At 43.3% G+C, this 25247-nt stretch overlaps 1 protein-coding gene across 1 annotated transcript; it reads right to left on the reverse strand.

The window, feature by feature from the left end:
* Positions 1 to 229: 229 nt before the first annotated feature.
* On the reverse strand, positions 230 to 24417 carry LOC121456396 (myosin-4). Its single transcript, XM_041664494.1, has 39 exons — positions 24370 to 24417; positions 21233 to 21475; positions 20996 to 21139; positions 20527 to 20683; positions 19882 to 19909; positions 19673 to 19787; positions 19488 to 19580; positions 19283 to 19346; positions 19030 to 19128; positions 18812 to 18915; positions 18043 to 18181; positions 17511 to 17629; positions 17258 to 17407; positions 16555 to 16725; positions 14168 to 14477; positions 13058 to 13131; positions 12493 to 12580; positions 12290 to 12407; positions 11993 to 12116; positions 11761 to 11897; positions 11390 to 11645; positions 9550 to 9792; positions 9121 to 9297; positions 8772 to 8917; positions 8406 to 8496; positions 7929 to 8318; positions 7347 to 7473; positions 6870 to 6988; positions 6550 to 6746; positions 5888 to 6071; positions 5636 to 5801; positions 5090 to 5214; positions 4527 to 4835; positions 3775 to 3978; positions 1906 to 2031; positions 1648 to 1818; positions 1458 to 1562; positions 1260 to 1355; positions 230 to 487 (listed from the first exon to the last, which is right to left on the reverse strand). Exons 2-39 carry the CDS (start codon positions 21434 to 21436, stop codon positions 335 to 337), a joined length of 5823 nt encoding a protein of 1940 aa, XP_041520428.1. The 5' UTR covers positions 21437 to 21475; positions 24370 to 24417; the 3' UTR covers positions 230 to 334.
* Between the last annotated feature and the right edge of the window lie 830 nt (positions 24418 to 25247).

Here is a 25247-nt window from a genome sequence, read left to right on the forward strand (position 1 = left end):
TGTCTGAAGTATTTGTCCCCCCACCCTCTCAGCTGAGTTCCTCAAAGACAGGGATAACTCATTTCCTTGGTGACCATTTTTGTACCAGACACGTACTCAATGGTCGGTAAAGTTGATTGAGTGGTATTCCTGTCTCTGCACATAGTAGGTACCAAACAAATGTCTAAGAAATAAGTTGGTCTCTAAAACATCCTGGAGTTTATCATTAAAAGACAAATGAACCTTTTGATTGCAAAATTATCTGCAGATTTTATTTAGTTGATATACAGGATAGTGACAAAGAACGTCACATTTTGTGATTTCTTCTGTCACCTTTCAACAGAAGAATGGATTATTATTCTTCACTGATGACTTTGGTGTGGACCTCTCGGCTCTTCACCCGCAGCTTGTTGACCTGGGACTCGGCAATGTCGGCCCGCTCCTCAGCCTCCTCCAGCTCATGCTGGATCTTGCGGAACTTGGCCAGGTTGACGTTGGATTGTTCCTCCTGTGAATGGACATACATCAGAAAGAACAAGAGTTGACATTTCCTGCTCGCTAATTTCCCTTGTTGCTAAAAGAAGCTACAGGATTTCTTCCTGAATGGGAAAGTAAAAGGTCCTGTCATTTGGTGGCATTCTTATTTGGGGCAGAACCTCCCATGGATTTGACTACATGAATGAGAGTGCTTGCAACCCTATTCCTGTTCCTTAGTCTCTTTCACTTGACTCCTTTTCAAATGGGGATGCTTGGGTGACTATACAGAGGCCACAGAAGCAGGGATGTTATTCCATCTTGTTTCTGCAAACCAACTTTAAAGCAAGGGCACAGGAGTGATATTGGGTACAGAGAGCCCCGAGGCAGAGTGAAGCACTTACTCAATGAGAAAGATGAATGTTTTTTAAAGTTCAGAACTGGATTTAATCCTAATGTCAGGGAAGGCTTAGAATAATTCAGGCCCTCTTTTGGATAGTCCCTATGAATGCTGGGAATTTGGAATGTTCTAGATGGTGAGAATAGGGCAGTGGCGAAGCATTTCTGTGTTAACTCCTTTGAAGCGTAACTTGATGCAATCTCAGAGAAATGAACTAGAATATCTAAAGCTCTGAAAATTTGTAGCAAAATCTTGGTTTTTCAAATAAATATTCATTTTGCCACTTAATTTGGGGCTCCTGGCCTGTTCATTGCCTTAGAAGAAAGTCCCTTGAATGAGAGGGACTTGGGTCCTTCACAGAACCGCACATGGTCCTGGAGCACTCCTTTCCTGTGGAGATACTCACCGCCTCCTCAGCTTGTCTCTTGTAGGCCTTCACTTTAGTCTGTAGCTTATCCACCAAGTCCTGCAGCCTGAGCACATTCTTGCGGTCCTCCTCGGTCTGAAAGACCCAGCAAACACAGAGTGTTGTCAGCTGACACTACCCTTCCATCTTTATTTTCGCAGACACAGGGGACCTGGCCGAGAAGGGAAGGCCATTCACCTGGTAAGTGAGCTCCTTCACTCTTCTCTCGTGCTTGCGAAGACCCTTGACGGCTTCAACGTTGCGCTTCTGTTCATTTTCCACCTCATTTTCCAGCTCTCTCACCTGGAAGAGAAGAGCATGGGTAACAGTTTGCCTGTGGCTGTTCGCACGCACAGGGTGGGAGCGGAAAGAACAGGCCGGCACCCACCCTGGCCTCCAGTTTCTGGATCTGCTTCTTCCCGCCCTTCAGCGCCAGTTGCTCAGCCTCGTCTAGACGGTGCTGCAGGTCCTTCACTGTCTGCTCCATGTTCTTCTTCATCCGCTCCAGGTGGGCGCTGGTGTCCTGCTCCTTCTTCAGCTCCTCCGCCATCATGGCAGCCTGGTGAATGATAAAACAGAGCTGGGTAAGGGCTAAGAAGGCCCAATGGGATTCAGGTTTGTCACCTCCATCTTGCCCCCTTCTCACATCAGTGATGGCTTTCTTGGCCTTCTCTTCTGCGTTGCGGGCTTCCTGGACGATGTCCTCCATCTCTCCCTGGATTTGGGAAATGTCTGTCTCCAGCTTCTTCTTGGTGTTGATGAGGCTGGTGTTCTGTTGCAATTTAAAAAAAAGAAAATCTACATTTAATAACATTTATAACTAGTTAATAATACCTAAAAGCTGATAATTAGAAATGTTCAGAATAAAAACAAAATTAGAAGTCATTTCCAAATTTGTGGTTTTTTCTACCTATATCCCTGGTTCTAAAACATAAATGATTCCATGTAAAATTTAATCTCTTGTGCCAAAGGGATTTCCTTGTTATCCATGGATACTTATAAAAACACAGAGTAAAATCTTCCAGCTCCAAACTGCTTTGTAGCACACCGCTGATGAAAATAACTTATCAGTTTTAGCTGCTCATCGGTATTGGTTGACTGACTCTTTGTCATAAGTTCTTAAATAGCATCCTTATTGGTACAAAAGGTGGGCCAATCATGAATACCCGTGCTTTTGGAAAGTTAATAGTATTTGAAAGAGCTAATTCTAGATAGTCATAATTAGTAAGAAAAGTGTTAAATATTAATTAATTTGATTTTTAAAATTAGAATATTGATTTGAACTTTTTCATAATTGCTGATTTTAGATAATTACAGTGTTCAAAATAGTCTGTTACATAGGTTTATTATTTAAAAAGTAGAAGGCAAGCGTATTAGCAAAAGACAAAAGTAATACATGCTCAGTAACGAGAAACAACCATTAATAACACTTTTGCTTACCCTTTTGAATTTTTTTAAATATTTATTTATTTATTATGTATACAATATTCTGTCTGTGTGTATGCCTGAAGACCAGAAGAGGACACCAGACCCCATTACAGATGGTTGTGAGCCACCATGTGGTTGCTGGGAATTGAACTCAGGACCTTTGGAAGAGCAGGCAATGCTCTTAACCTCTGAGCCATCTCTCCAGCCCCCTTGAATGTTTTTTGTATACTTTTTTGCAAAAAAAAAAAAAAAAAAAAAAAACCGCCAACATTTACTTAACAAATGCACTGTAGAACACAAGTGGTAGCTAGCACTAATATGGCTCCAGGAATTTGAACCCAAGAGCTCTTTATAGATCCTGTGATGTTAATTTTAGGTACACACATAATAATAAATATAGTGATGAGTTATTAATTTTACATTTTTTTACTGTTTGTTTGCTGTGTAGAGTTTCTAAAGATAAGACGGCCACCAGTGTTGTATGCGTTACTCATGGGTGGTCTTCTGTGCTTCTTTATATAAGCTTTAAGCTCTAGATCCTTCCAAGTCCACAAGTCCACCAGCCTTTGAGTGGACTTGTGAACCGTCTATGTCTCAGTACATACTTAGATCGTTCTGTGCATTTCCCCAAACCCTGGGAAGGTATCCCTGCCTATAGTGATATTTTGTTTATGATGTAACAAATAAAGCTTACCTGAAGATCAGAGAGAAAAGCCAGCCATACTAGTCAGTGATATAGGCCAGGCAGTGGTGACACACCCCTTTAATCCCAACAGCCACACTAGTTAGCCACAGAGGCCAGGCTGTGGTGGTGCATGCCTTTAATCCCAGCACTAGAGAGGGATATAAGGTGGGATGAGACAGGAACTCAATCTTTTTTCAGTCTGAAGACTTTGTAGAAGTAAGTGCTGTCTAGTGATTGATCGCTTTACTTCTCTGATCTTTCAGCTTGAACCCCAATATGTGTCTCTGGGTTTTTATTATCTGTGCTACAATGGCCAACATTACTTGTATATCTCGTGAACATCCCCGCAGACTGCCTTTAGCTTTAGGGAAGGCATTTAGTAAGCCTGGTCCTAAACCTCACCTGGGTGTGCAGCAGCTGCACACGCTCACTGGCATCCAGCAGCTCCTGCTCCGCCACTCTCCTACTCCTCTCTGTCTGCTCCAGGGATGCCCGCAGCTCCTCGATCTCAGCCTGCATTAGGTTCGCTCTGCGCTCAACCATGGCCAGCTGCTCTTTAAGGTCATCCTGGCCTCTGAGAGCATCATCCAGGTGCAGCTGAGTGTCCTGCACAGAAATAAGAGAAGCTCTGACTTGTGTTCCAGTTAAAGTGGATTCGGATTTAATATCACGCTCACACCTGGATCTTACTAACTCAGAGCCTGATTCAATAGGGACATCTACAAGTACCATTAATGACATGATGTTTTAGTTCAGATCCCAAATCATAAAAACAATCATGGATAAATCTATGGAATTTTGTATCAGAAAAGTATCCTCAAAAATCAGATAACCTGATTACATTATTTTACATATTTAAGAAGGAAGTCCAGGAGTCAGAATTGGTAGGTCATGCCTACAGTCCTCGTACTTGGAAGGCTAAATTGTCAACACTCTGTCTCCACATATTTACCACTCATTTTGTCTCAGATGACAAAGCAGATTCTCTCTTGGACCTTTCAGGCAGAATTTAGCGTCTTTTCAACATACAATTTTTATATCTTGCTACCACATTGCTTTGATGATTTATGACCTGTAATTTTCCTAAAATTTTAAGACGAGCTTACAGCAACACCTCGCCTGCCAGCACAGTGTGGGTTCACCCCCCAAGGTACCTTCAGCATTCCTTGTGTGTTCCGGAGGTTCCGGATCGCCTCCGCAGCCTGGCGGTTGGCATGGTTCAGCTGGATTTCCATCTCATTCAGGTCGCCCTCCATCTTCTTCTTAATCCTCAGGGCATCATTCCTGCTCCTGATCTCCGCATCTAGCGTGCTCTGCATGGACTCCACGACTCTGAGGTGGTTTCTCTTCAGCTGATCTATTTCTTCATCTTTTTCAGCAATTTTGCGGTCAATCTCAGATTTCACCTGATTCAACTCAAGCTGGATGCGTAGAATTTTGCCCTCTTCATGTTCAAGAGATGCCTTTAATAAAAGTGACATTTTGGTGACCTCGCTATGGTGACTTCTCAAAGAGCCATTGAGCCCCCTCCCCAGAATTTCACACATCTCCGTTTAGAGCACCGATTCTGCACCTGTGACGTATATATGTATGCCAGACTTTTCCTTGATGATGAGCATTGTCCCCCTAAAGCCCACAAAATGGTCGACCTCTGTTGTCATTCTCTTTTTAGTCTGAGTCCCAATATAGTGGACAACTGAGCAAACAAGGTGCATACCTCTGCTTCCTCTAGAGAAGCCTGTAGTTCGCTCTTTTCCTGATCAATCTGCTTCTTTATTTTCTCCAGCTCATGGATATGCTTCCCTCCCTCTGCGATCTGCTCAGTGAGGTCAGAAATCTCCTCTGTGGAAGAACAGACGAGAGGAAGAGGTGGGAATGGTGGCAACAGGAGAGGGTCCAGCCAGGGCTAAGGAGGATGGGGAAGGTGGGCAACACAGGAGGGTCCAGCCAGGGATAAGCAGGATCAGGAAGGTGGGCAATATGGGAGGTTCCAGTCAGGGCTAAGGAGAATCGGGAGGGTGGCAACAAGGGAGGGTCCAGCCTGGGCTAAGGAGGATGGGGAGGGTGGCAACAAGGGAGGGTCCAGCCTGGGCTAAAGAGGCTGGGGAAGGTGGGCAACAAGGGAGGGTCCAGCCTGGGCTAAGGAGGATGGGGAAGGTGGGCAACATGGGAGGGTCCAGCCTGGGCTAAGGAGGATGGGGAAGGTGGGCAACATGGGAGGGTCCAGCCTGGGCTAAGGAGGATGGGGAAGATTGGGACTCACGTTGCAGATTCTTGTTTTCTCTCTTCAGAGTCTCAAGTTGATCCAGAGACTCCTCGTAGGCGTTCTTCACCTTGAACAGCTCGGTGCTGAGAGACCGGGACTCCTTCTGGGAGGCTTCGAGCTCAGCCTGAGTTTCCTCATACTTCTGTTTCCATTCAGCTAGGACCTACACGCACAACATTAGTTAAACTCTGAACCCAGCCATAACACCCTTTCCCCCAGCGGGGACACTTCACGGATCAGGTGGACCACCTTGTCGAAGTTCCTTTGCTTCTTATCGAGGGCAGCGCAGGCAGCATTAGACCGCTCCACGTCAATCATGAGGTCCTCCACTTCATTCTGGAGCCGCTGCTTCGTCTTTTCAAGAGAAGCACACTTGGAATTCACAGCTTCTACGTGTTCCTCTGCATCCTGCAGACGCTGAGCCAGCTTCTTCCTGAGGAGGTGGTCAGTGTGAGTGACCAAGGGAAGAATCGATTGCCACAATAAACTCTGCCTAGCTGCTGATTAGGAAAGCATGTTTTCCCCTAAGATCTTTTATTTCTGTGTGCCCACAGGTTTTTCCAGGATTACTTCTTAGAGTCCATTTTATCCCTTTCAGAACTCTGATTTCCCGGGTGAGTTCTTTTCCATCTCAAGCGTTATCAAACATATCTACAAAACCAGAGAGAAGGAGGAAGGGGGAGGGCTCTGAAGCTGAATTAACCCTGACAGCTCTGTAGAGGATACATTTGCTCAACAATGTTGTGATTGAATGGGAGCCTAGACATTATGCAGATGGTCCTCTTAATTATACAGATATGGAAATTGTGAGATTATTTCATGATTCTTTGCTGCATGAATATTCTTTCCCATTTTCCCTTCACCTTTCCTTTGCTTTGCTTTCTTTCTGTCTAACTCATTGAAACCCATACTTGGCCTCCTCTAGCTCCTCCGTGCGCTGGATGGCGTCTGTCTCGTATTTTGTCCTCCACTGGGCCACCTCGCTGTTGGCCTTGGACATGGCCCTCTGCAGCTCAGCCTTGGCCTCCTGCTCTTCCTCATACTGTTCCCGCAGCAGGTCACAGTCATGGCGGGCTGACTGCAGGGCGTGGGCCAGCGCGTTCTTGGCCTAAAAAAACCCAAATTGTATGGTGTGGGTTTGTGTTCTGATCGCTGGTAGCCTCTTTGGGGGAGTTAGTAGTGTGTCAGGTTGCCCAGTCCCACGAATGAAAGCATCACTCGGGGCTCTTACCTTTGTCTCCTCCTCTAGCTGCCTCTTTAGTTCCTCGATTTGTTGTGTGAATGCTTGTTTGCCTCTGGAGAGCTGGGAAACCATAGCATCTTTTTCATCCAGCTGTCGGGAGTACTCACCTGAGAGGGAAAACATGAATGATTGAATTCTTTTGTCTCAGCCATGAGTGAGGTGGGATAGCATTGGACCCTCCTTATTTCACACAGTGCAATGTCTCCAGAGTGTTGGTGCACTACTCCCTTTGGTGTTTTAGGGTGGAGGGAACAAAACCCTCTAAGCCTAAGAGATACATTTTGCCCCTTTGGTTAAAGCTTTGAGTCATGGCTTTGTAACCATCTTAGACCCTAAAGGTGAAGGAGTAAGAATCTATAAATGTGCACACACTGCACACACTGTACAAGGCATGAGTCTTGCTTCCCAAAGGGGCCCGACCTTCCCTGCTTGCTATTCCAAAGGCAGTAGCGCTCATGGACTGACCTGACTCTGTGTGTAAGCGTGCCTTCTGGGTCGACAGCTCATTGATCAAGCGCTGCTGCTCCTCCTCCTTCGTCTTCACTTCACTCAGCTGATCCTCCAGGGTGCGGCACATCTTCTCAAGGTTCCCCTGTGGTGGGAAGCAGAGCAAGGTGACACATGTCTACTCAGAAGGCTGAGATTTAGAGATCTGTAACTGTTTATGACAGGCACAGAATCTTATTTATGCTGCTGTCAAAGCCTCACACAGTATTCGGGAGGCAGCGGAGGAGCTTAGGTTACTGACTAAGTGAATATGTGCGCATCAGAACTGGGTTCCTTTCTTTGGGGGAAACATGTACATTATTTATGGCCCACCTCATGAGTAGGGGACTTTTCCTTGTCATTGCATTATTACTGTTGTGGCCATAGTAACAAAGTTTAAGGTGATTTTAAAAAATAAGGTGTGTACACTTGAGGAATTCCATTCAGTATAGCTATGTCAATCAGAAAATCTCAGATTGCATGCAGTGTGGCTGGCTAGAGTCACATACAGTATATAGTTGCTTTCAAGTATTTCAGATAAATCAAGAAGTTAGGAAAGACCTTAGCTTTGGAGACAGTCTCCATGTTACTAGCGAGGTCATCGATTTCCATCTTCAGCTCGCTCTTCTCCTTCTCCAGCTTCTGCTTGACCCGCTGCAGGTTGTCAATCTGCTCCCCAAGCTCAGCCACGCTGTCCGCATGCTTCTTCCGAAGAGCAGCTGCTGTGGCTTCATGCTGCAGGGTGGCCTCCTCCAGGTCCCTGCGCATCTTCTGGAACTCAGCCTCTCTCTTCTTGTTCATCTCGATCTGGGCAGAAGTGGCTCCGCCAGCTTCTTCCAGCCTCTCGCTGATCTCCTCCAGTTCCCGGGAGAGGTCAGAGCGCTGCTTCTCTGCTTTGGCCCTGGAGGCCCTCTCTGCCTCGATTTCCTCCTCCAGCTCCTCGATGCGGGCCTGGGGGTGGCAGGAAGAACATACTCAGCTTCTTGAGTCAGTCATGTTTCTCCTGATGAGTTAGACTGATGGAAGCCATTGACTTACCTGCAGCTCCTTGATCTTCTTCTGCAGCTGCATGCCGAGGGCCTGCTCATCTTCAATCTTGCTCTGCAGATTGCTCATCTCAAATTCTTTCCTAATTTAACAGCAACACATTAGCTTATGGTCAGTTTTACCCACAGCCCTATCTCTGTATAACTGAAATTTTTCATACTGCTGGCCTTAAAAAAGAGAGAAGTACTTATTTTGCAAGTCCGCAAAATGCCATGTTAATTAAATGAAAAACCAAAGTTGTCGTTGTTTTTTTTCTTTACCTCATGTGTCATTAAGCAATAATTGAGAAACATTTAAATCCATGTTGCATCTGTGCTGACACAGAGAGAAGCCAGCCCTGAATTCTATCAGACTTACTTTTTGAGTTTCTCATCCAGTTGCTGTTTATCATTTTCTATGTCCATTGTGGATTCTTGGGCCAATTTGAGGTCCCCCTCTAGCTTCCTCTTTGCCCTCTCTAGGTCCATCCGAAGCTTCTTCTCCTGCTCCAGTGATCCTTCAAGCTAAATGATAAAGGATTTTGATTAGGTTCTCAAGCATTGACCCAAATGTTGTTAGTCAGATGCTCAAGAAAAATCTCAAAAGAAAACAAATAGCATGAAGACTCCAAGTCTGAATCTCAAGGCTCATGGAGACCACTGATGGCTTTGTCTCCCCACCGTTTCTTTCATCCCTTCTAAGGAGAAAGATTATCTTTCCTACTCACATCATCCACTTGCTGTTCAAGCTTGGTTTTGGCTTTGGTCAGGGTGTTGACTTTGTCCTCCTCTGCCTGCAGGTCATCCAGGGTCTGCTGGTGGGCCTCTTGGAGGGCCTTCTTCTCTTTGGTCAGCTTGGCAATATTTTCATCCAGGCCTGCCATCTCCTCTGTGAGGTTTTTCACCTATAGATTTGAAGAGATGGTAGGAAAGCTTGAAAAAGTACATGAAAACTTCTTAGGACAACATTAGCCTGACATGGAGAACATCAGCCAGAAGCCTATGCAGGCTGCATAACTGAATACAATGGAGGATAAAGGTGAATGCAAAACCATGTTATGGTTGTAACTTTATCTTTCATGTTCCGGAATTTTAAGATTTAAGGTTTAGTACTAAATGAATACTTGTGAATGCTTCAAAGTGAATAATAACTGTACCTTGTTCTCTGTGGCGTGCTTCTCCTTCTCCACCTTGGCCAGGGTCAGCTCAAGGTCGTCGATGTCTTTCTTCAGCTCTGAGCACTCGTCCTCCAGCTTCCTCTTCTTGGCCGTCAGCTCGGCGTTGATCTCCTCCTCGTCCTCGGCTCTCTCAGTTAGCTCCTTGATCTTGGCCTCCAGCTGGATTTTGGTTTTGATCAGCTGGTCGCACCTTTCCTCTGCATCAGCCAAGCCATCTGCTTCCTGAGGGGAGAAATAGTGACTTTCCATTTGTATGGGCTCTATCTGCAAATACACACTCATGGATGACTACCAGCTGTTCAGTGGATAGGCCATTCAATTGCCAACGTTTAAGAAAATTAAAAGGACAAAATGCAAATATCTTTATCTGCTGATCAAACAGAGTAAGACATTCCATAAGAATCCACGTGTAGAAGGTAAAAATCAGGAAAAAGTAGTTTTGTTGCAAAAATATATAATCCACTAGCCCTCAGTCCTTTTGGAAAGGCAATTTACTAATTCTTGGATTCAGTTTTTTTCCACATTCAACTAAGGGCTTAAGTTAGCCTTTTTTCTGCTCTGATAAAAATAATGCATTTTCTAGTTAGTGTTCAACAATATTTATGAAAGAGAATATTCTAGTATAAGAGATGCTCCATACAGAAAGGAAAATGCCTAAAGATATTTTCTTGACTTTATTCACTAGTGACCAGACTGTGGAAGAAACACAAATGAACACAAGCATCATGAATGTGTATATAGGATACACATATGAACATAAGTATCATGTGTGTATATGTGTGTAGGATGCACACATAAATATAAACATCATGGATGTGCATGTATAGGAAGTACATATAACTTAAACATCATGTATGTGTGTGCAGGATGCAAATATGAACATAAAAGCCATGTGTGTGAGTAAGCTGCACATATGAACATCAGCATCATGGATGTGTATGTGTAGAAAGCACATATGAACATTAGTATCATGGATGTGTATGTGTAGGATGCACATATGAACATCAGCATCATGGGTGTGCATGTGTAGGATACACAAATGAACATCAGCATCATGGGTGTATATGTGTAGGATACACAAATGAACATCAGCATCATGGATGTGCATGTGTAGGATACACAAATGAACATCAGCATCATGGATGTGTATGTGTAGGATGCACATATGAACATCAGCATCATGGGTGTGTATGTGTAGGATACACAAATGAACATCAGCATCATGGATGTGTATGTGTAGGATACACAAATGAACATCAGCATCATGGGTGTATATGTGTAGGATACACAAATGAATATCAGCATCACGGATGTGTATGTGTAGGATGCACATATGAACATCAGCATCATGGGTGTATATGTGAGGATACACAAATGAACATCAGCATCACGGATGTGTATGTGTAGGACACACAAATGAACATCAGCATCATGGGTGTATATGTGAGGATACACAAATGAACATCAGCATCATGGATGTGTATGTGTAGGATGCACATATGAACATCAGCATCACGGATGTGTATGTGTAGGATACACAAATGAACATCAGCATGATGAATGTGTATGTGTAGGATACACAAATGAACATCAGCATCATGGATGTGTATGTGTAGGATGCACATATGACCATAAACATCATGGGTGTGGCTTTGCAGCTGTTGTTTTTTTGGGTCTGAATCTTAGTGTTTTTGAAAGGCAGGAAATCACAGCAGATTCCTGGATAGAAATTGTTTACTCTGAAGCCTGGAATTGCTCGTCCTCAGCTACATCCTGATTAGGCAATATGAAAAGGCAGTGTGCCACATCTGCTACTCACAGCTTGAACCTGGAGCTGCAGGTCATTTTTCTCTTGCATCAGAGCTACCATCTTTTCTTCCAGTTCCTTCCTTTTGGCCTCTGACTTAGCCAGATCCTCTTTTGCCTTCTCGAAATCTTCCTTCATGTTGGCCATCTCCTTTTCTGTCTCCGCGCTCTTCAGGAGAGGTTTGATCTTGAAATACAGCTTCATCCAGGGCCAATGCTTCACATTCATGAAAGCGCGGACGTTGTACTGGATGCAGAAGATGGACTCTCTGTGAAAGGAGAAAAAGAGGTCCAAATGGGCAAAAATGTGACGAGTGACCATCACAGTTGCACTGAGTTCAGTGGTGAAGGTGGCGGGAAAGGCAAACAAGCTTTGTTCCTCACCTCCTCTCCATCATCTTTTTGAACTCCACCCTCATCAAATACCCTCTGCACATGGCTTGAGTGCGTGTGATGAGCTGAGCCAGCTTATCATCTCGCATCTCCTCTAGAGTTCCCAACAGGCCAGCTTTAAAGAAAACCTTGGCAGAGAACAGTGAGACTTGTTATGGTATGGCCACCCAAGCAGAAACTCTGAAAGTACTAAATGTCTGTTAGCAATTTGGACTGGTGGTACCTTGGTGTGGCCAAATTTGTACTGGGTGTGGTCAATGTCAATAGAGCCTAGAAGCTTCTCGGAAGCCTTCTTGCTGTCGATGAATTGACCTTCTGGGATAGCACTTGCATTCAGAACTTTGTATCTGTTGAAATGAAACGCAAATTTAAAACATGACTTTTCTTTACCAAGAAATAAAAGATAGAATAGTAGTAGCTACTCTTGAAAAGATGGGTCAATCAAAAAAAAATGGCAAACCAAATGACATTTAAAATTTAACACTGCTCTACATAAAACATCGGAAGATGTGAAACAAACCTCTGCTTGAAGTCTGCATAGAGGATCCTGCTGGGGAAGCCCTTCCTACAGATGCGGATGCCTTCCAGCACACCGTTACACCTCAGCTGGTGCAGGACCAGTTCATGCTCCATGGCACCTGGAAAGGGGAATACAACTCTACATCTAAAGACATCTAAAGAGAAGCCACACTGAGGCTGCTCTGCGCATGAGAAGTGTCTTACCAGGAGTCTTAGTTTCATTGGGAATGAGGCAGCGGACAAAGTGGGGGTGGGTGCTCCTCAAGTTGGTCATCAGCTTATTTAAATTCTCCTATAAAACCGTACGGAGACATTTAGAATAACTTGTAGCTGTATTTTTTTTCTATCACATTCTAATGAGCTATCCAAACCAATCATGATGACCAAGAGGAAGCCTATGTCTGGAAGGTGGATTTCTAGAACATTCCTGATCATACAAAAATAGTCCATTTCAGATTGTTTTTCTCAAACCCTGCCAATCAGAAAACTTGTGTATTGAGACTTTGATTATATGGAGTAGATGTCTCGAACACAGTGGGCACTTTTAAATGAGGGCTTGATTTTATGTAAAATCTCTTTACTACCAAATCTCTTATATTTGAAACATGGGGAAATATCTCATGCCTTTGTTTTGTTAAAAATTTCCTGAAGTATTTTTCAGATTGAAAATATATACTACTAATTTTTCCCCACTTTTACCATAAGCATCCTTTAAAATCTCTCATTAACTACAGTTTAATTATCTTCTAAGTGTAAGAGTATACTGTACCCTGAAAAGAGCGGACACCGTCTGGAAAGATGAACCCTTCTTCTTGCCACCTTTCTTTCCACCACCACCACCCTCTGAAAATCAGGAAGACAAAATGGAGATTACTCGCTGCAGCCTTTGAGTCCTCTTGTGTGTACCAGCGACACCATGGTCATGTTTCCTCCAGAGTCTGTGGCACTGATTCCCTTTTTGCCTTCCAGAACTCATCTACCTTAATTCTAGATGAAGAGACAGTAGTCACTGGCATGGTTATAGAGACCCAGGGAAGAACAAAGTTGTGCACAACTTGGAAGATATGGATCAGAGATGGGACTCCCTGACTCCATCCAGATCAGCAGTGTCTGCTTTGCTTCCTGCAGGATACACCCAGAAGACAGCGGAGTAAGATCCTGTCAGTGCACACACCCCCTAGAACAGACAGAGTTGCACGCTTGCTTCTAGGTAGTTGAGCTTGGCTCATCAGCAAGGACTTGTAATTTCTATTTTCTTTGGTCCCCATGTTGACACTTGTACATCTGGACTTCAGATACTTAAGGGAGGAAATACAACCTCATTCTGTTCACCTAGTGCTGTAGTCCTGATGAAGGGTTTCCTTAGCTCCAATTTAGCTGGACCCTTGATGGAAGCAGTGGTTTTGATGTGGAAGAGCAGCTGGTACAATCAGCAGCAAATCACTGAGCCTTCTAGATCCACTTTCTCACTGATAAGCAAGGCTGTGGACCAACTGTGTTCCTATTGCCTCTGTACCACGGTTGTTAATACACTTTCTTTCATTTCACTCATGTTGGCCTGAACTATCAGAGTAGATTTTGCAACATTTGTTTCAGTGACTCTCAACCTTCCTAATGCTGCCACCTCTTAATACAGTTCCTCATGTTTTAGTGACTCCCAACCATAAAATTATTTTCACCGCTACTTCATAAGTGAAATTTTGCTACTGTCATGAATTGTAATGTAAATATTTGTGTTCTGTGATTGTCTTAGGTGACCCCTGTGAAATGTTCATTTGATTCTTTCACAGAGTGAGAATCACTGACCTATATTGTCTCTGACAGATGGTTTATTTCTGTGTTGTAATTCTTAGAATGAGTTGATACTATAAAAAATTACCTGCTTCAGCAGCTTGTCCTCCAGAAAATAGGAAAGCCAGAGTCTTCAAGCCAGATTTCTGGTAGAGCCCCACCACGGTCTCATTCAGGGGGTCCTTGTTCTTGTCCAGCCAGCCAATAATGTTGTAGTCTACAGTACCAGCATAGTGCACCAGAGAGAAGTGGGCTTCAGCCTTGCCTTTGGCAGGCTTGGGCTTCTGGAAGTTGTTGGACTTTCCAAGATGCTGTTCATATAGCTTGTTCTTGAAGGAGGTGTCTGTTGCCTTGGGGAACATGCACTCCTCTTCCAGGATGGAGAAGATGCCCATTGGCTAAGTATTAAAAAGGGAGAAAATAGTGATGAGTCCTTTAGAAAAGAGAATCCCAGTAGTTTGTGTGTTTGGCACAAACCTGAAAAGAAGGCATTCCAAAAAAGAACTTGGACTTATGTATTAAACAGATGAGATCCTATTTATTACTCCCCTCTCCTAACAAAAATATGACAGTCATTGTCTGAAGAATGCATAAGATATATGTTGCTGAAAGACTTAGTTTAAAAGTTCATCTGTACCATCTGGCAAATGTGTTCAATGAGTAAAATTAAATTCTAAAAGTACCCTCTCAAGGCTCAGTTTTTATCCTGTGACTATGTATACTCATATGTGTTCTGAATACTTCTTTCTCAGGGTGTAACATCCTTCACCACAACGCTAGATGTGGGAAGGATGGGAAAAGGATAGACTATGTTCTGATGACCAAAAATGCAACTTCACCAAGAAGAAAGTGAATCTCCTCTTTCTACTCCCAGCTTCACCTCCCATCTCTATGGACTTAAGCATTGATAATATGTTGGTTTTGCTCATGAAGCAGTTTGATTTTTCTGAGACAAATTTGATATGAAAGACTGAAAGCAAATTCAGCATTGATGATGATATGAATTCACAAATTCATTCTCAAAAATCATTTTGATAATCCAGAAGTTGAAATACTAGTGAAGGAAATAGTTTTCCTTGGGACTGTATAAGTTTTGTAGTTTTGGTAAACAGTGGATCTAATACATCACCAAATTAAGATATTTTCTTATCTTGTCCATCCTAGGTTTTTTTTCTTCAAAATTTTATGAGTTTTGATCTGAATATTTGAAAATTTCCTAGCTGGCAATTGCATTTTATTTTGACTTTATCTTCACAAGTTTCACATAGCTTCTTTCTTGGTACCATGACAAAATCCCAGTGTGTGTGTGTGTGTGTGTGTGTGTGTGTGTGTGTGTGTGAGAGAGAGAGAGAGAGAGAGAGAGAGAGAGAGAGAGAGAGAGAGAGAGAGAGATATGTATGCTTGGAGGCCTATCGAGACCAGAAAAAGATGTAGGATCTTGATGCTGGAGTTACAGGTGTCTGTGGACCACTTGATACAGAATCAAAGCTCCAGACTTCATGATAAAGTAACAGGTACTCTTAACCACTGAGTCATCTCTCCAGTCCCAAGAGCCCAACAGTTTTGGACAATGAAGTTGCTTAATGAGTTCTAGATAAATATGATACATCTGTTGCTCTAACCTAATTGGATTAATTTCCTTAATTACTAATTCCCTTAATTACTTAATGGGAAAATCAGAGCTCATTCCCAGGGTAAGGTCAAATAGAAGTTTAGTGAATTTACTTGGTAGTAATCACAAGTAAGGAATGAATTGATGAATACAACATTACTGTCCAATCTTAACCAACTATGCACTGCCTTGTTATATAGTATACATAGGAGGATACATCATAGCCACACCAAGATTAATTGGCTAGTCAAAGGACTAACTATATTTTCATCCCTTTCTTCTATACCAATTAAATCACATAAAAATAAAACTGAGAAAGAAAGAAGCTCATGGTATGTGCCTTTAATCCCAGCACTCAGAAAACAGATGGAGGAGGAGAATCTCTGTGAGTTTAAGGCTGGCCTAATTTTACATAGTGAGTTCCAAGGTCAACAAGGGTCACATGGTGATACCCTATGCCATTAAAAAACTCAGGAAGTGTGAGATTATAACAGTTGAAAATATGAACTGGTTGATCAGTGCTGCGGTACACCTGTAATCCCAGCACTCAGGATGCAGAGGCAGGCAGATCTCTGTGAGTTTGAAGCCAGCCTGGTCTACAGAGCAAGTTCTAGGACAGCCAGGTTACACAGGCAAATACTGTCTTGAAAAACCAGAGGGGGGGGGGTGTGAATCTGTGTTTTGTATGTGCATGTGTTAGAGTTGTTAGTAACAGATCACCTATGACATTCTGAGAACACCTTTTACACACAGGCATATCATGAGATATCACTAATTACTCTATGAGAATTGGGATTGTTAATTAACATAGTAAGAGAGACAATTTGTTATTCCTGTTTTAAAGTTTGAAAAGTCACACAAACCTTCTCAATGAGCTCAATGCAGGCAGCCAAGTCCATCCCAAAGTCAATGAACTCCCAATCGATGCCTTCCTTCTTGTACTCCTCCTGCTCCAGCACGAACATGTGGTGGTTGAAAAACTGTTGCAGCTTCTCATTGGTGAAGTTGATGCACAGCTGCTCCAAGGTGTTGAACTATGGAAGAGATTAATGTAGGAAATTGGTCACAAATTCCCTATTTGTATCTATAAGGCAGTTAATACATTTTCTTCAAATTTTGAGACATTTAGGGCTATTATATTGAAGAGGTAGGCCTTCAGATAATCTCTTAAAGGATGTTATAATTCTAAATCGAGTTAAATCCTCAAAATGCTTTTCCAAGGAACAATATGAAATCTTGCATATTGGGCAAAATGACGTTAAATAGGAGATCTTTGAAATAGTCACTGAGGGTAACCTAAACAAGTGTTTCTGTGGTGCCGGGCTTGAATCCAAGATCAGTTTTGAATGAGTGTTCATGGTCCTTCTTTGAGACTCTAATCCTGCAAATGTAGCGTTCTCTCTGTTCCATTCACACTCATTTCCTTGTGTTCAGATCCCTCCACCGACCCACTTCAGGAGGAATTTGTGTTTTGTAGATTGTATTTTGTGAAGAGTGTTTCCAGGGCTCCAGCAAGATCAGTCAAGTGACTGCCAATGTGTGTTTGCTAACCGGTTCATTACTCACATCAAAGATCTCAAAGCCAGCAATGTCCAAGACCCCAATGAAGTACTGCCTGGGCTGCTTGGTGTCCAGCTGCTGGTTGATGCGGGTGACCATCCACAGGAACATCTTCTCATAGATGGCTTTGGCCAGGGCACCCACAGAGTTGTATACCTTCAGGGAAAGTGTTGGTCGGTTGAGTTGTTTGAGCTGGATACAGGCATGACCTTTTGAGTCCCAGTGGTTCAGGTGAATCAGGGGCTTAGATCATACTCACCTGCTGCACCGTCTGGCCTTTGGTGACGTACTCATTGCCGACCTTGACTCTGGGGTAGCACAGGGCTTTGAGCAGGTCAGCAGAGTTCAGACTTGTCAGATAGGCAGCCTTGTCAGCCACTGCAGGGAAGAACCAAGAACAGTGGAACTGATGGAGACTTGCACAACTACATTGCAAATGATGATGTTGGTGACAATGGATTTACACACACAGTAAGGTACGAAGGTTGTGAGTTCTGCCTATTTGTTTATGTCTGAAAAGCATGGCCACTCTTCCATGGCCACCCTGGGCTCAGTATCAGCACCATAACACACACACACACACACACACACACACACCCCACAGGAAAATAGGAACAGTAGAATGAGCCGAAATAATAAAGCTCCTACATATTTGCTCAATTATGTAAACTACCAACGTATCAATGTGTTATTTCCTCTCCCTAAAACTTCTGCCTTTCATTAGAAAGACAACACAACCAGGTCCCCACCTCTGAAAAGGCTCATGTCAATGGTGACAACAGGGTTGTTACCTTCCGTGCCATCTGGCTCAGCTTGCTCTTCCCTTTGCTTTTGCTTGAACTTCATGTTCCCATAGTGCATCACAGCACCTGTGAGCTTGTAAATAGCCACCTTCTCATCTGCGCTGAATCCCAGGATGTCCACAGCAGTCTGTCGAAAGAATTGAATTAGGAACAATTATCACAGTGGTCAGCTCGCTCAGGACACTAGGGGTCTGGTTCCCTGATTCCCAGTCCCACTTTGCCTTATATCTGACGCATACTTGGATGGCTTAGAAGTCGAGCTCTTCCCCTCTTAGCCAATAGAAACATCATTTGAGTAATGTGGATGCTAAGGACAGCATGTGAGTTAGCCACACACTTTCTTGCCGGTACATTTCTTCTTTTCCTATGTTGTCCTAATTTAGTGTGCAGCCCCAGCCTTCTGCCCCTGTAGATGTGGACAGTCCCGTGGAAAGAATCATGAGAATGGCAATGGCTCCGAGTTTCTTTACACATTTCTCTGGTAATAGGTCACGGCTTGGCTGGCCTTGAAATGCCTGGGCATGAACTTTACTGGCCTTTCTCTACTCATTCAGATACGTAACATATATTGCAGCTATTTGAAATGTAAATACATGTGTAGGATGGCATTTAAATATTCTGTGATTTCTTTTCCAAGTGTAAGAAAGCCTGAATGATAACACTGTCTGACCCACTCGCTGCTGGTTCTTTCCACTCTGATGGGAGGAGAGCGCTGTGCACTAACAAGGGCCTTGCTAGCCTCTTCCCTGTCACTTACATCTGTGGCCATCAGTTCCTCCTGGTCGTCGATGCTGGGCACTGTGATTTCACCTTGGCTGACGTAAGTGAAGTCGTATGGGTTGGTGGTGATCAGGAGCATTTCTGGACGCGTGGGGAAGAGAGTGAAGAGTTACTCTGGTCATCACCACGCTTCAGAGGAACAGCATAGACAAGATGGTGGCTTTCTCGATGGGAACAAACCAAGATACTCCTTACCAATGAGCTCTGGCTTCTTATTGGACATGATTTGGTAGAAGATATGGTAGCTCCTCTCAGCCTTGAGCTGGAAGGTGACTCGGGACTTCTCCAGCAGATCTGGAAAGGCATAGTAGGCACGTTTTTACATGAATAAAAGCCAAAAGTAGAAAGTTAAGCTTTGAAATTCACACGGAAGAATCAAGGGCAAGGCTTTTCCAATATGAGTGCCCCCAAGGGAAAGATTCTCAGTCACCAGTGTTTATTAACTCACAAGTTTCAATATCTGCAGAAGCCAGTTTGCCTGTGGCACCGAAATGGATCCTGATGAATTTACCCTTAAGAAGGCAAAGGAGGATTGATTAAAGCTAGACATTATTTCATTAACTATGGACCAAATACATAGAAAATACATTAACACAGTGTATGTAGAATTGTGGAGGTGATGCTCACATAAACAGGGCAACCAAGACACTTACAAAGCGAGAAGAGTTGTCATTCCTCACAGTCTTGGCGTTGCCAAAGGCCTCCAGCAGGGGGTTGGCGCTGATGATTTGATCTTCCAGGGTCCCCTACAAGGGAAAGATCAGTTCTCCCATCTCAGGGCTTTCTTGCCTGAGATAGACAACAGAGCCTGGACTCTGACTGTGACAATCAGACTCACCTGCATCTTGCCAGAAGTCGCCTCCTCCTTCTTCTTCTCCCCAGTGACTGCAATTGTTGCAAAGTACTGGATGACACGCTTCGTGTTCACAGTCTTCCCGGCCCCAGATTCTCCACTGTGAGGACCAAACGAGAAACCAGAATATAAGGCAGGAGGCACAGTCCGAGCAATCAAAATTCAGCAGACAGAAAGGCATGTTGTTTACGTACGTAATCAGGATGGACTGGTTCTCACGATCTGTGAAGGGAAACCGCGGACATGTCACATAAGTGAAAGCACTGACGCTACTAAATCTCTGCTCTTGTTTTCACAAGGCTTAAGAACTAAGAGTAAAACGTGTGTTAATTATCACACGGCTGTTATCACTAATGTGAAGAACTGTGGATTATGAAATGGCCCAGTTCACTCTTTTACCAATGAGAATCATCCAAGAAGCAGTTGGCGTCAGTTTCCTGGCCCCTTCATTTACCTGGTTCATAGGTCAGAATCCTGGCATGTTTTAAATGTCCAGGCTGCTTTTCCTATAGTGCTTGTGAAATTTAAAAGCTTCCTTTTTAAGTGAGATGAAACAATACATGTAATTAAGACATGGGGTCGATACCCAGTTTTGATTAACTTTGACTGGAATTAGCATCAACAAATTGAGATTTCTAGCATAGAGGTATAAAAAAATTTCCCTATGCTTTTGTAATTGGTGCATCATACTCTAGATCAAATTTTCTGCTTTGTTCATTGCTACCATCACATGTATGCAAAACATTTCCTCCTCAAGGTACTGGCCATGCGCTGCCTCTGCTATGGCTCGGCACGTGTTTTCTAGTGCTTGTAGATGTTGTGATTATGGATACACTCACCTGTCAGCATGAACTGATAGGCATTATCAGAGATGGAGAAGATGTGGGGTGGGGCCTCCTGTCGCTTTTTGCCTCGGTAGGCCGCCACCACCTCGGGGTTGTACACCGGCAGCCACTTGTAGGGGTTGACGGTGACGCAGAAGAGGCCAGAGTAGGTCTGTGGACAAAGACAAAGTTGCTCAATTAGAAATCACCTCATCGCTCCAAGTTGGAAATAATGCTGTGTGAGCAAGGGGAGAGGAATTAAAGAAGTGCTGATCCTCGTGAAGGTTCATTCATTGGTTGCTTCCCTCGGTTCTCCAGCTATCTGATGCAGTACCAACGTTCCAGATAGCCAATGAGTGCACTTAACCAGAGAGCTCTCTGCATGTGCATTCTCAAAGACACCCAAATTTGGATCACTGACATAATGAGGCATTTCAACAAGAAAAAGTATATGGTTTTGATTAAATATGACAGGGACACTCACGTAGATCATCCAGGCTGCATAACGCTCTTTGAGGTTGTACAGCACGGCGGGCTCGTGCAGGTGGGTCATCATGGCCATGTCCTCGATCTTGTCGTACTTGGGAGGGTTCATGGAGAAGACTTGGTCTTCCTTGACTGTGACAGTCTGTTAAGAATGGAAGGATCCAGTTAATACCCCTAAGTAGGAGAAAAAGATAGTTCCTGCTTCCCTCCCTTCCACCCTCTTGGTTTTACTCACAGCTCCTCCTTCGGTCTTGGCTGTCACCTTGCCCCCTTCCCTGCTCTGCACCGTAGCCTTCACATAGGACTCCTTAGGGTCCACCACAAACACGGATGACTTGGCATCGAAAGGCTTGTTCTGAGCCTCGATTCGCTCCTTTTCAGACTTTCGGAGGTAAGGAGCAGCCTCCCCGAAAACGGCCATCTCGGCGTCGGAACTCATGGCTGCAGGCTATTGGTGGCAGCTCAGGGCCAGCTGCGCCTAGGAAAAGAGATGGACATGAATGACAAGCCTGGCCTGTGGGTTTCACCTTCACAGGCTTTGTTTGCCAACTCTCTTCTTCCTCCTGTGGACTGTACCAGGGAGCTAAGAGAAGACAAGAATACCTAATAGCCCTGTGTTGGCAGTTTAATTTTAGTGACATCTGAAGCTTTTGCTCTTTCTTCTCTATTGTAAACCACAGTGGAGAGATGTGGAGGGATGGATACCCATCCAACCACATTTGTCAGACTGTAAGTGTAGTGTGGGAGATTTTTATGTATATGTATTGCTTTTACTAGTTAATGAATAAAGAAAATGCCTTGGCCTGTGATAGGACAGAGTAGAGTGAGGTGGGGGGAGGGGGTGCTAAACTGAGTGCTGGGAGAAAGAAGGCAGAATCATAGAAAGGCCATGTAGCCACCAGAGGGGAAAGATGCAAGCTGCCAGCTGGAACCTTGCCAGTAGGCCACAAGTCTCATGGTAAAATATAAAATAATGGGAATGAGTTAATTCTAGATGTAGGAGCTAGCTAGCAATATGCTTAAGTGATTGGCCAAGCAGTGATTTAATTAATACAGTTTCTGTGTGGTTATTTCTAGTCTGGGCAGCCGGGAACCAACAAACAGCCTCCTACTACACAAGTGTGTGCAGTATCTTTACTTCTGTGCCTTTTTTGTTTATTTGTTTTTACCTCATTTCCTTTCCCTACCCATCTGATCCATTTGTTTGTTTGTTTTACATTGGGGTGATAGAAAGAAATGGAAAATAATTTTTCTAACCTTATCATCTTAATGAATATATTTTTAAAAATCCAAATATTGCTGAGTATGGTGATACTTTAACCCCAGCACTTAGGAGGCAGAGGCAGGCAGACCTCTTTGACACCAGCCTGGTCTACATACTTCCAGGACAGACAGAGCTACATAACAGAGAGATTCTGTCTCAAAAAAAAAAAAATTAACCATTTTCCTTTATCACAAACCATTAAAACCTAGTATAAAAACTATTGTTTGTATGAAAGAAGAAACATCTAAATTCAGGTTGACTATTTACTACACACAAACTCCCAGTTAACTGACAACTATTAAGTAAGGAAAGGAAAAAATAAGCATGATGGATATTAATAAAATATTAGCCCAAGGCAAGCAGTAAATAACAAAAATCATCTTGTTCCAGGTCAACATCAAGTCCCTTCTCTCTGTTTTTTAAACTCTGCACAAGTTGTCATAGTTACCCAAGCAAAAACAACTTCAAAGGATTAGCTGAGAAAAATAGGCCCCCAGATGCTAACAAGCCTCCTGGTGGCAGCATATTCAGCTGCACTGCCCTGAGTCTGCACGATTTCAGCATCTGACCTGTTTCTGCCTGACCTTTATAGGCTTAAGGCATCTCTCTCTTTCTCCTGCCTTCTCCTTTTGAAAACATCACGTTTCTTATTTCTCTCCTGAGACGGATAGCCAGCATGCAGCTTCAAGCCAAAACCGACAGGCTTTTTTTTTTTTTTAAAGAAAAATCAACTGACAATTCCTGGTTAAAATAAAACAAAATAATCTCTCTAACCAGAGTGAAAACCTCTGTGGAGTGGAGGAGGGGGTGGTACAGAGAATGACATGTTGGTTGCTAGGGTCAATGATGACACCAACCTCAATGTTTTGTAGACTTTCCAGAAAGAGTCTTGGTCTTTTGTTATACACAGTGAACTTCCTCTCAGTCTGGAGTCAGATATGAAATTTCCCACATACAGTAACTTAGAATCGGTAAAGGCTTATGTTGAGACATGAAAGCTGAGATACCTTTTCAGGGGACAGATACTGAAACTGTGGATGTTAGTTAGCTTTTCTTCTTCAAATATTATTCTACAACATTGTTTCTATGTTTTTACATGAAGGACTTTTGAATCAGCTACACACTGTGCTCTAATGGTTGCTGTTTGGCAGTAGTTTCTGAAACACAGAAAGGACATCATCCCTCTACTCATGTCTTAGCAGTCTCTGGTCACCTCTACATCAGAAGCCTTCAAGGAGCCTCTGACTTGGTGTGTGGTGTTGGGATCTGTTCACACAGTAGCAATTGCCTCCAGTGTCAACAAGTAACATTTATTTCCTTGGAAGCAATAAAGCCTCTACCTTTTTTTCTACATTGTTATTACTTACTATGTTAAATATAAACTCATTTAAATCAATTATCTAATACATAGCAGGTTTTCTTTCTTCTATATGTTCTCCACATGATTTTAACCATATATCTATCCACTCTTGCATATGTGTGGGGGGGGACCCACCGAGTACTTTGATTTGGTGGAAGAGTCCTTGACAGCCACTGGCTTAGATTCTAGACAGCAAGAGCTAGAGGATCTGCCCTTCTGATTTACTGGTGAGGAAATTAAGGTTCAGCAAGGTAAAGGGTCATCCAGGATCACAAAGGTGGTAAGTGGCAGTGGCGAGCTAGGAGCCCAGCTACCTAAATCCAGGTCTGGTGTTAATTCCCTTGCAACACATGTGTTTGAAGACATGTAAAAGCTAGCTGGCTTGACCCAGGGAGCTGGAAGCAGTGAAAATCCTGGATTGGCATTCAGAAATTTTGACTTCTGGAACAACACTTTTTTATTTTACCTTGTAGCCTCTTTTATTGGTTAAATTGTATAGCAGTTCACATTAAATATGAATGAGGGTTGCCTTCTTAATGAAGTCCCAGAAAAAATGTAAAAGAGAAATTGTATAAAATTCTGTTTGAGTAAAGACTTGAAAAGTCAAAGTTTTATGAGAAGCTGTTTTTAAAAGATCAGTTGTTCCTATACCCAATAATAAACAAGAAAATAAAATAGTCACTCATTAAAATGTAATACTAGACAGAGCCTCTTTGTTCTTTGGAGGGTAATAAGAAATTTCTCTTACCTCTTGTGTTACCAGATGGAGAAGGAGACAAGCTTGAGGCAGCAAGTACTGTTGAAAGAAAAAACAGAGATGCTGGGCATTTTCTTCTCTTTTTTATTTAATCACAAAATACTAGAACTACACTGTATGTAATGTCTTTCTCAGGGATGTTGACAGTCAAGCTTGGGTAGGCATAGTGATGTCCCTTAAATGAAAATTCCCTCACATCTGGAGTGCACAGCTAGCCATACATTCTGACATGAATACATACCTTTAAGGGTTTGAGGAAGGACGGGACACAGGCATCTCGGCTCCACTTTTATAGAGACCGTTCTGCAAACACAGCAGCCACCTCAGCTGTCCTAGCTGGGACCTACTTGGCAAAACCATCTTTGGCAATCTCTTTGCACAATATTCACTGACTGTGGCTGTGAATGGATATAATTAGAAATATTTCTTGTCACCTATAAATAATTTGACAGAGGATGATCTAGGGTTCTTTATAGGCATTTGATAGGGGATGGGGATCTGGGGCTTCGGACGCTGTTGCTCTGGCTTGGATGTTCTATCATTCATCACAGAATTCAAAGCCAGGTGCCTACATACTCTCGTGCCTATAAAGCTGTTTTGACAGGATGAGCCTGACGTGAGGAGAGTCAGGCTAATTGATCCGTTGGTGCTTAGAGCCATGAAGGAGTCTGGATTGAGCTTTGGATCTGACGCAGTGGCTGAAAGCACTGGGTGACGGATATTAAAAGAAAATTCCTAGGCAAGGCCCAGGTTTTAGAAAGACGGGTGATAGATTCCTTTGAAGTCTGACAGTCTAAACATGAGGGAGAAAGTGAAGTCTTGGGTTAGGCAGTGGTGATGGGACAGACAGTGAACAACAAGGCAAGGCA

This window comes from Microtus oregoni, unplaced genomic scaffold (assembly GCF_018167655.1).
Source record: "Microtus oregoni isolate MIOR12 unplaced genomic scaffold, Mior012 000015F_ref0000493, whole genome shotgun sequence".
NCBI lineage: Eukaryota > Metazoa > Chordata > Mammalia > Rodentia > Cricetidae > Microtus > Microtus oregoni.

Coding starts and splice junctions, on each gene's coding strand:
- LOC121456396 (XM_041664494.1), bottom strand. CDS start 21,436: ATGAGTTCCGACGCCGAGATGGCCGTTTTCGGGGAGGCTGCTCCTTAC. Junction 17,408..17,510: donor AAGGCCAGACGGTGCAGCAG/GTGAGTATGATC, acceptor CTTTCCCTGAAG/GTATACAACTCTGTGGGTGC. Junction 16,726..17,257: donor CTGGCTTTGAGATCTTTGAT/GTGAGTAATGAA, acceptor TCTCTTCCATAG/TTCAACACCTTGGAGCAGCT.